The following is an 11,376-nucleotide window of genomic DNA, read 5'->3' as shown; positions in this document are numbered from 1 at the left end:
TAAAATATTTTTATCACTAATGAGGTTATGATAAGCATCAATTAAAATATTAGCTAAAGATACCAGCTTCTTTTTAGAATAAGACTTTAAATTTCTTAGCACATCCAGAAAGTTTACCTCATCGTGATCATCTTCTTCATCCTCATCGAATTTTGCCATCAGTGCAAATATGGAATCATATTCTGCAGCTTTGCTTTCAACAGCCATCATGGAGGTGTCTCCCTGTTCATCATCACCCTCAGATTCACTAGAGGAATCTCCCCAAGCAGCCAGAGCTTTCTTCAAAATATTATCAGCGACATCTCTTCTCTTGAACTTCCTGTTGGGGATCGGGTTCCTCTTAACCATCTTATCAATATTGTGTTTGTAATGGTCCTACTTGTGGAGAGGACAATCTTTGATGAAATATCGTATCCTTTAGTGTTTCTGCTAGAGCTGCCCTTCTTGAGAATGCCTCCATTTCTACGAACTATTTTCTGAAATCTTGGTGGTATGTTGGTTGATTGACCTTCTTCAAAATTTGGCCGAGCAGCCATGTATTCCTTTCTAGGTTTTAGCCTTATAGAAAGAACCTAGTTCTGATACCAGTTGATGTAAACTGACAGTCCACTAAACTATATAGAGAACCTGGTTCTCTATCAGTTCCCACGGTAAGCAACAGACTGTAAAACCAAACAGCATAGGGAACCAATTTATCTATCTGTTCCCACAGTAAATCAGCAGTAAATAAAGAACACACGATATTTACGTGAAGTACTCCTTTCTCAAGGGATTAAAAACCATGACCTACCCTAGTAGGATTTCAACTCCACTAAATCGAGCAAACTTCATATTACAACCTATTGAAATCTAGGAATTAAACTCTTAATCTTTTACTCCTTACAATAACTCTATTGTACGCCCTTTGTAATAACTCAATTACAAAGCAACAAACCTTGACTAACTCTAGTCAATCTAGGAATAAAACTCTTAATCCCTCACTCCTTACAATAACTCTATTGTAATCCCTTTGCAATAACTCTATTACAAAGCAACAAAACTTGACTAACTCTAGTTAAGAAACTAAACCAAACGGTGGTTTAAATATGTCCTACAAAAACACTTCTTGAAAGTAGTATAGGATTACAAATAAAGAACAAAATAACAAAGACTCAACAAATCTAAGGACTTAAGATATCTTCAATCTTTGAATTTGGTCCTTGAGGTTGCAACAGCTTTGTTCTTGAAAGAGGTGGTGGCTAGCACTTGAGAGAATATGATTTTTGGATTTGCAAGTGTTAGACAAATGAAATCCCTTGTCTCATGTTGATAATATGTGTGTGTGAAGTCATCGAGGATGATGCAATAAAGTGTCAATTAGTTTGGCCTTAGCAAGCTACAACTGTACTGCTGTATTGTTGCCAGACGGTACAGTGCAACAGTTTGCCAGACGGTACAGTGCAGCAACTTTTATAGCTGTAGAGTTGACTGCACGACGACCCGGGGAACTGATCCCTATCTGTTCCCTCTGTTGTTCCCTTATTTGATTTCATTGAGAATTGAACTAGACATCTGACTAGTTACTCTGAACGCAAGGGAACTAATTGTATGGCAATTCCTTATCTGGTTCTCTCATGAAGTTTGTCAAATCATCAAAACAAAAGACGCATAACTTATCACTAAGTAAATAAGGTGAATTTATGGTCACTATATACAACTCCTTACTATTCAGAAGACAATTAGGTAATAGCTTAGGGTATTTAGCATTTGTTACAAAGAACCTCAATCTCAAAGAGAGCTGAAAATTGACCATGCAAGGTCATCGCAAATTAATAAAATTTCACATAACTCGTAATTTCACTTTCCCCCCCTTAATTTGTTGTATCATCTTATTGAAAATACAAATTGATTAGTTCAATGGTATTAAGAAAGTAAAACTTAAAAAGTTATATGATATCAGCAGATCATAAATCTCAGGTTATGCTCACTTTTCACTTGTCAAAAATGAATTTGGTTGCTTTATAGATTAAGATCGTTTAGAAGTGAAATGCATTTCAAATACTTACTCTTTTGGACGAACTAAAGTTGAGTGGAAAAGTATTCGGAGAGACGGAGATTATTAATCTATACAGTAACTGAAACTCAAACTGAAATCAAGTGTTGAAAGAGTATTGGCTCTAGTACTAATAATTGAAGTAATGATGTAACATTTGTCTGTAGTATCAGCTGAAGCAACTGCTACGCTATCCAACCTCTTCGCTCATCATCATTATAAATCATTTAAGAAAAAAGAAATTGTTAGATACTCTATCGTGGTAGGTTGATCACCCCTAGTCCCAAACCCATCTGCTTTTGTTTGGGAGTAAATGATAGGGGTCCACCATCACGAGTGCACTTCAGCAAATGAGCTCGTGAAAGTTGTATAGTAGGGACAACTTCTACTTTCTCTATACCAATTTCTGCCCCTACTGATTCTTGTCACACCAAAAAAGGTTTTTCAAATTTTTGTTAATCAAATGAGCATCCTATGAATGTGGAACCTTTTCTTTTTTCGATAGTTAGAAGGATTCTTGTCTTTTAAGTTTTAACTCACTAAGATGTCTCTTTCAACCTGCTAATTTTCCATTTTCTTTTTATTGTTTTAATTTTTTTGGTCCCGTAAAAAAATATAATTCTAAGTATTTTTTTTTAAAAGTACTTTTAAGAAAAGCCTCTATTTTTTACTTCTTAAACTGCTTTTGCTTCTACTTAAAAGCACTTTTTTTCTATTTTAAAAGTTTGGCCAAACAACTTAACTTTGAATAAAAAAGCACTTTGGCTAAGTAGGCGTTTGGACTTAAAAATTATAAATTTTGAATAAAAAGAAGTAATATTTGGAGTTAAGTTGAAAAATGATATTTGGAATTTGAAATTATGTTTGGACATGCATTTCACATGAAAATATTGTTGCAGTTATGTGAGGGGAGAAAAAAGTTTTTTTGAAAATTTTGGTTTTTGAAACACTCATTTTCAAAAAATTTAACTTGCAAAATTTCATGGACAAACACATTTCTGTTTTTGTTTTTGTTGGAAAAAAGGAAAATATTTTATGGACAAAAAGGGCGTTAAGAAAAAAATACTTTTAGGTTCAAAAGAAGCTTGACCAAACATAAGTATTAACCAGAATAGTTTCGAGTGTAAGAAAAGGAGAAAACATTTTATAATCTCCGAACTGAGCCTGCACATGATTCCTCAGTGAAGAAAAGATATAAAACCAAAGTTAACAAGGCAAGAATGTCTACAGGACATCAAACTCAAGTTTCTAGCAAAAAAGCTAATGATTCAAATGTGCAGATTGCAGCATAATGTTATACACCTGAAAAAATAGGCAATTATCATATATAGATGGATTGAAGCACTAAAATATGAACAAGCAAGAGAAACTTCAATACAATAATCTAAAAGAACTACTCCAATCACTCATAAGAAAGTGCACCATTTCTAATTTGGTCTGCAATGAATGCCTTTTACAATGATAAATATTCTGCATTTCACATCCAAGGAACTAAGAAGTATGCTAAAAACTACCAAAACGGAATCTGCAATACTAGTAAAAAGGAGAAGGCCCAGCAACCTCCTTCAACGATATAAAGCACAATTCACATGTTAGGTCACTCATTCTCCAGAAATATCCTTCTCTACAATCTAAGAAAATATACTGAAGTCAAAAAGGATGTCTCATGCAACTATCAAGCAAAATGAAGCAACTGTAAGTGCAAAAAGATTAGGCTCATGTATGTTCATCAAGGCATAATAATGAATTTATCTACTTGACAATATCAATAATATACAAATCAATCAAATCTTGTTACAGAATGAAGTACAAAAACAAAATTGAGATCATCTAAAAATTGCATATTGAACATTGTTTTACACTTGTTATTTCTTCATAAACCAGTGAATTGAAAATGAAATAAAGTATGAGGAGTGGAAGTCCTCAAAAGATACTTACAGGAGCATCAACTCAAAGGACTAAGCCTTGTACTGTTGTCAGTGGCGTACGCAGAACTTCTTACAAGCGGTGTCACATTAAATAAATGAACACATAAATAAATCGTTATAAGGAGATCATATAAACAAAAAATAATTTAAATGCCCTAATGTAATTGCCATTAACGTTCAATAAGAAGAAGAAAAAATTGGGGGGGGGGGGGGGGTATTTTAAAAAAAAAACAAGAACGCAATAAATAAAGCTAAACCTTTGTCACAAGCAAGAAAAGATGGCAGTACTAGCAATATTGTTTATATATTGAGTAATGTGCTATAGAAGGGGAAAAAAAATGAAGCCCAGCTTTACTGGCTGGGAGAATCGATCCTGCCACCTCCCTAATAAAATGTAGCTTCCTTTCCGCTGCACCAGAGGAATGTGTTCTGCAAGTAGTGTCATCCATTTATATTTATAAAGCAATTTGTTAAAGTTTTTGACGAAGCAGTGTCACGTGACACCGCTTCACCCTTGGTGAATCCGCCCTTGACTACCGCAGGCTTGGAAGACTGATGCTCCGTGAAAGTAGAAGCTTTTGGAGAATCAGATAAATGAACTCCTCTTTGAGAGACCAAAAACCCTAAGAACTTGCTGGAACCAACTCCGAAGGCGCACTTCTTCGGGTTGAGCTTCATGTTGTATTTTCTCAGAATGTTAAATGTTTCTTGAGATGTTTCAAATGATCTCATGCATTAAGAGACTTAACTAACATGTCTTCAATATAAACCTCCATCATCTTACCTATCTGTTTTCAAACATTTTATTAAAGGCATTACATTATTGCAATATGTGCCAAAATTTATGATAAATAAAGTCTTTTTCTGACTTTTCAGGTGCATCCTAATTTGATTATACTCGGAATAAGCATAAAAAAAACTCATTAACTCATGCCCGACTGTAGGATTAATCATTTGATCAATGTTTGGCAACATGAAAGAGTCTTTAGGGCATGTCTTATTTAAAATTTTATAATCTATACGCATTCTATATTTATTATTCTTTTTAGGCACTATCACGCGGTTAGCTAGCCAATCGGGGCAAATCACCTCCCGAAGTGAACCTATATTTAATAATTGGGTTAACTATTCCTTGACAAACCTGTTTTTGACCTCTGCTATTGGTCATTTCTTCTGCCTTACCGGTGGGAAGTTAGGATCCAAACTCAGCGTGTGGACAACTACTTCCAACGGAATACCTGTCATATCTGAATGCGACCATGCAAAAAAATAGATGTTAGATTTTAGAAAATCCATAATTTATAATCTGTGTTCGGGACTCAACCCCATTCCTAAATAAAATTCTTTCTAAGAACTCCTCGAACAAGGCCACTTGTTCGAGCTCTTCTGCGGTTGACTTGGTCGCATTCGTTTCCTCCGGTATCTGAAAAGACCTCGGTACTGTCACAACCCAATTTTTTCCTATAAGTTATGATGGCGCCTAACGTCGCCGCTAGGCAAGCCTACGATGAATTTACTACGCGATTTCATCTTTTAAACAATTTCCAAGTAATTAAATCCCATTCGTTTAGAAATTTGAGAAATAGAGAGTAAAATAATTAAAATAAAAATATCTAAATGCGTATGTAAATACCCCAAAACCATAACGTCTACTAGAATGTGTGCCAACATCTGGTGTCACAAGTATATGAGCAACTAGTAGAATATACAAAACTCTAACTACTGTCCGGAATAAAGTAGACATAATATAAATACAAAGAGAGACTCTAGGGGCTGCAGAACGGCTCGGGAAGCAGCTTATTACTAGGCCTCGGGATATCTGCAAATATCTCTTATTGATAGCAGCAATTGCGTGTGGACATGGCAATTTATCAAGTTGGAATTCCAAGCAGTCACAAGTTCTCTTATTTTAGTCCACAATGAATTTCATTCCTTCACTATTTATTCTAAACAATATTGAATCAAGGTTGAATACCTAAGAAGGAATAAAAAAGTAAAAAAAACTATATTAGTCTATTATTGCTTCAAAATAAAAAAGTATGAATTTTTTTTTATGTGTAAGCAGTAAATTACTGCACTAGATATTAAAAGGTGAAGTGATTATGCATTAGTTAATTACTTCAGAGAAAACACGCTGAAGTAAATTCTGAAGTTAATAAATATACTTACAAACATTTTGCAAGCCAAGTCCATCTTCTTATTCATCTCTTCTTCTGCCCATATTGATACTTTGTGAAAAGTTTTATGTGCTTTTTTTCTCCGTTCATAAAACCACTCTCCCAACTTTTCTTGGATGAAATCTAACATTCTTAAAACAGGCATATCTCTCGCTTTTAGTAACACGGAATTCATTGATTCTACCATGTTTGTTGTCAGCATATCATAACGTCGTCGTGGGAACCACGATCGAGCCCATCTCTCTGGGGCGGCGCTTCCATTATGTAATTGTATATTTTCTTGTCAACACTTTTGAATTGGGACATTAACTGATTAAAATCTTCACATATGTATGACCTTGCAGTGCTTTGAAAAAGATTTATTACCGTGCTTTTTGCATATCTTTGCTATAAATTCTTCTCAAAGTGATAGATGCAGATACCATGGTGAGCTTTAAGATAAATTTGTCTAATCCCGTTTGCGATCGATTGGTTTCTATCTGATAAGAAAATCAGTTCACGACGGACTTCAATTGCTTTTCTCATTTCCTCGAAGAACCAAATATATGCATCATTGTTTTCCGAATCTGCTACACCAAAAGATAGCGAAAAGATTTGATTTTTTGCATCCTTTGATACAACAACAAATAGAACATCATGATATTTTGACTTTAAAAATGTTGCATCTACTGCAATCACAGGTCTACAGTAACACCAACCAACTATAGATGCCGCAGGAGCAAAGAACATGTAAGCAAACCTGTACAGGTGAAACACAAAAAAAACAAATCATAAGGTGTGAACCTTTTCAAATAGGAACATTTAAAACTTCAGGGTGATGGTTACTATTGTTTTGTTTACCGAGTTTGCTCATCTCTTTTTATGCTAGTGTACGTCCCTGGGTTTCTATGCACCATCATGTATAGGTATGAAGGAAGAATATGGTAGTTCTCTTCCGGTGTTTCTCGTATGCAAGCAATAGCTTTTTGAATAGCGCGCCATGCCTTGTGATATCCAATGTCAATTCCAAATTTCTTTTTCATTTCACTTTCTACAAAGGCTGGTGTAACCTCAATCTTTTTATCCTGAACATGTTCTAAAATTTGTTTACTTATAAAATTTGATGTAGCATGCTTTTGGTCTGATTTTCTTGCATCAACCGAATATTCATGGTTGTTATAAACTTTTATCACCATGAAAAGTGTGGAATTTTTTATTCTAGTAGCACGTACATTCCAATCACATTTTTCCATAATGCATTTCAGCTCGTATTTCTTTGAACATGATCTAACAACAGTGAATTCAACTTTAAGGTTTATTTCCAAGATGCAGAAAAGTTTAGTTATGCTCTTCTTGTTCTCAAAAATTGATCCTACTTTCACTTCCTCAGGCAATGCATCGTGCCTAAGTATTTTACATGGTGGAGATTCTTTCAGCTTTCTCCTCACTCTTTTTCTTGATTTCTTAGAAGCAGTAGAAGTTTCAGCAATTTTTTCAATTGTATCTGATGTTATCGGTATAAATTCTGTATTTTCTTCATCTTCGTTGTTGCTTATCATTGCAGAAGGTAACGAAAAACTTTATTGGATTGTATGTTGGTTGTCTATTTGCATTATTAGCTGTCCTTCTTCTTCTTGGGCCTCAACAAACTGGTATGAATTTATTTTAGTGGCAGTTAATTCTTATAGCATTCCATATTCTAAAGCAGCTGTGATGTTACAATGTTATCGCTCGTTGTCTACTTCCATTATTGGCTATTTTAGTTCATGTTGATAATCAATAAATTGTTCTGAATCTATTATATGTGCAAGAGATGATTTGATAATTGCAGATTCTGAAGCAGGTCAGAAATGAGTTGTATTTTTTCGACAACAAGGCAATTCTTTAAGGCTGAATCAGTTGTTAGCAAATGTATACAGGTTCTGAGTTCTTCATCTGAAGTTACAAGCATCCCTTTTCTTGTATTTAGTTTGATATCAAACCATATTTTTAGTGAATATTTGGTTGAATCAAAATCTGTAACTTCACTAGTTTTCTTCAGGAAAGTATTGAATGATACTTGTTTATTAAGCAGAACAAGTTTGTATAATGATCCAAGTATTTGTAATCAAAAGTCCACCTCCCATTGAAAGTAATAACAAGGCAAATCGAACTCATCTTGCAGAATGAAAACTTTATCATGTTTAGTGTCAAGTATTAGGAAAATAAACAAAACAACTTCAACAAATATTTAGCAAGTGAACTAAATAACTTCAGCATGTGTCCCGACCCAAAATCCATTAAAGGTCGTGATGGCGCCGGACACCGTTGTCAGGCAAGCCAAAAATAAATACTTAACTTGGCTCTCATTTTAAATATTTTTTTGAAATTCACATTTCCTCTAGTTAAATAGTAAAAGATGGAATTTACAAAATAAATATTAATATTTTTTTTAACAATTTAAATACAGGACAATCTATAACCACCCCAAAATCCGGTGTCATAAGTGCATGAGCCTCAACTAGGAATGTAAAATAAAATACAACATCTATCCGGAATACAAATTCGGACTGGAGAAATATAAATACTCTGAAGGAGACTCTGCTGGTGGCAGACGCGTAACGTGGAATGTAGCTCACCCAAGTCCTCGCAATAACCGCGCCTCTGCGCCCACAAGGCCTCTAGACATATATGCTCCTGCACAAAAATATGTAACAAGTGTAGTATGAGTATGTAAATCAACGCGTTCCCAGTAAGTATCCCGCCTAACCTCGAAAAAGTAGTGACGAGGGATCGACTTCGACACTTACTATGGGCTATAAATAAAATGTCGATGATATAATTAAGCATGGATTACGTAGAACGGCTGCAAACTCAATATCATGAAATAAGTAAACAATTATTTTGTTCATAAGAAATTTCCAAATTTATTTTCGTCATTTAACATTTTTGGACCTCAGGCCAATAAAAACAATATCAATTATTATCAATTCCAAAGATATATCATGCGCAAATCATGCCGAGGTCGTACGACCCGCTCCAACATAAATATTTAAACCGTGCACTGCCGAGGGTCGAACAGCGCGAACCGTAGATGCATCTATTTAACATGCCGAGGCGTTCAGCCCGCTCCACAAAAGAGAAAATACACATTAAACAACCAATTCAATATTTATTAAGGGGCAAATATTCCTAAATTTCAAATTCTCATTTAACGGTTAAGTAAATGAAGTTTAACCTTTTGAAAGTTCCTTTACCAAGTTTCGATATGATTTAAGCAATTTAAATTAACAAGTAGGATGCAAGCATCACAATTATAACATTATCTGGGTCCTAGACTACCCGGACATAAACATATTAATTGCTACGCACGGACTCTTGTCACCTCGTGCGTACGTAGCCCCCACAAATAGAAGCACATATTGAATTATTTCACCTATGGAGTTAATTCCCTCTTACAAGGTTAGAAAGGAGACTTACCTTGCTCCGAAGTTCCATAGCCGTCTCCCAAGCCTTTGCAGCAACTCAAACCAATGCTCATCGCTCCAAAACTAGCCAATAAAGGTACAAATCCATAAATATATACTCTAATACTCATAATAATTCAATTTATAACAAATTTCCAACTCCGCTCGAAAAATCGATAAAGCAACCCTCGGGCCCACGTGCCTCGATTCCGATTTTTTTTGAAGATAACTATTACCCATGACCTCACGAACTCAAATATATAATTTATTTCCAATTCCATGCCCAAATTCGTGGTCAAAATCAAAAAATACCCATTTCTAGGTTTTTCTTCAAAATCCCAAATTTTTACAAATTTTCATGCTTGAATCCATGTATAAATCTTGTATTGAACTCACAATACGCGAAAATCACTTACCTTGACATAGATGATGAAAATCCCTCCTCGAAATTCTCCAAAATCGCCCCAACCAAGTGAAAAATGGGGGAAAAATGAGCCAAGTCCCGTTCTTAAATCAATCTGCCCAGCGATTTTCGCACCTGCAGAACAGTAGCCGCACCTGCGGCGTCGCTTCTGTGACCACGCCTCCGCTTTTGTAAAACTCACCCCAAACACAAGGCCTCGCACCTGCGGAAAGATCCCCGCTTCTGTGACATCGCAGGTGCGCGCTTCCTTCCGCTCCTTCGCCTTCTTCCGCTTCTGCGCCCCATGCTTCGCTTCTGCGCTTGCGCAGATGCGGCCAAAACTCCGCACCTGCGGTCCTTCCCCTGGCTGACTTGCTCCGCTTCTGCGACCCCTGGGCCACTTCTGCGGCCCCGCACTTGCGGCTAGAACCTCGCAGGTGACAGAAGCTTCAGCATTTGATAAGGCCAAATTCGATCCGTTAATCAATCAGAATCCACCCGAGGCTCCCGGGACCTTAACCAATTATACCAACATGTCCCAAAACACATTACGAACTTAGTCGAGGCATCAAATTATGCCAAACAACATCGAAACTACGAATCACCCTCCAATTAAAACCTAATGAACTTTGTAGCTTCAAACTTCTACCCTCGATGCCAAAACCTATCAAATCACGTTCGATTGATCTCAAATTTTGCACACAAGTCATAATTGACATTACATACCTACTCCTACTTCTGAAATCGAAATCCGACCCCGATATCAAAAAGTCCACTCCCGGTCAAACTCTCTAAAAACCTTCAAATTTCTAACTTTCGCCAAATGACCCCGAAATGACCTACGGACCTCCAAATCCACTTCCGGACGCGCTTCCAATACTAGAATCACCATACGGAGCTATTCCCAGACTCAGAATCCCAAACGGACATCAATAGCATTGAAATGCACTCCAACCAAAATTTATGAAATCCTTCCAAAATGCCAACTTCCACAATAGGCACCGAAACGCTCCTGAGTCATCCAACACCCGATCCGGACATACGCCCAAGTCCAAAATTATCATACGAACCTGTTGGAACCTTCCAATCCCGATTCCGAGGTCGTTTAATCAAAAATCAAACCTTAATCAATTCTTCCAACTTATGGCTTCCGAAATTAGAATTTTCTTTCCAAATCAACTTTGAACTTCCCGAAATTCAATTTTGACCACGGGCACAAGTAACAAAACCTGAAGTGAAGCTACTCAAGGCCTCAAACCGCCGAACAATGTGCTAGAGCTCAAAACGACCGGTCGGGTCGTTACATTCTTTCCCACTTAAACATATGTTCGTCCTCGAACGTGCTAAGAACTGCTCTGGAGTTGTCCGAAATCATTGTTTATTACCTTGTGCACCTAACCATGCTACCACA

General features: G+C 36.2%; 1 protein-coding gene across 1 annotated transcript; it reads right to left on the bottom strand.

Annotated features, from left to right (window-relative positions):
- Nucleotides 1-6,524: 6,524 nt before the first annotated feature.
- Nucleotides 6,525-7,675, bottom strand: LOC104094215 (uncharacterized). The gene is made up of 2 exons (XM_009600091.1): nt 6,978-7,675; nt 6,525-6,876 (listed from the first exon to the last, which is right to left on the bottom strand). Exons 1-2 carry the CDS (start codon nt 7,673-7,675, stop codon nt 6,525-6,527), a joined length of 1,050 nt encoding a protein of 349 aa, XP_009598386.1.
- Between the last annotated feature and the right edge of the window lie 3,701 nt (nt 7,676-11,376).

Source organism: Nicotiana tomentosiformis, chromosome 8 (assembly GCF_000390325.3).
Source record: "Nicotiana tomentosiformis chromosome 8, ASM39032v3, whole genome shotgun sequence".
Taxonomy (NCBI): Eukaryota; Viridiplantae; Streptophyta; class Magnoliopsida; order Solanales; family Solanaceae; genus Nicotiana; species Nicotiana tomentosiformis.
The sequence above is the reverse complement of the archived record's forward strand: the minus strand, read 5'-3'. Positions and strand labels throughout refer to the sequence as shown.

Excerpts from the sequence above, each read along its gene's own strand:
- LOC104094215 (XM_009600091.1), bottom strand. The coding sequence starts at position 7,675 with ATGATAAGCAACAACGAAGATGAAGAAAATACAGAATTTATACCGATA. Across the intron at positions 6,877-6,977 it reads AAAAGAGATGAGCAAACTCG|GTTTGCTTACATGTTCTTTG; the intron begins GTAAACAAAACA and ends TCACCTGTACAG.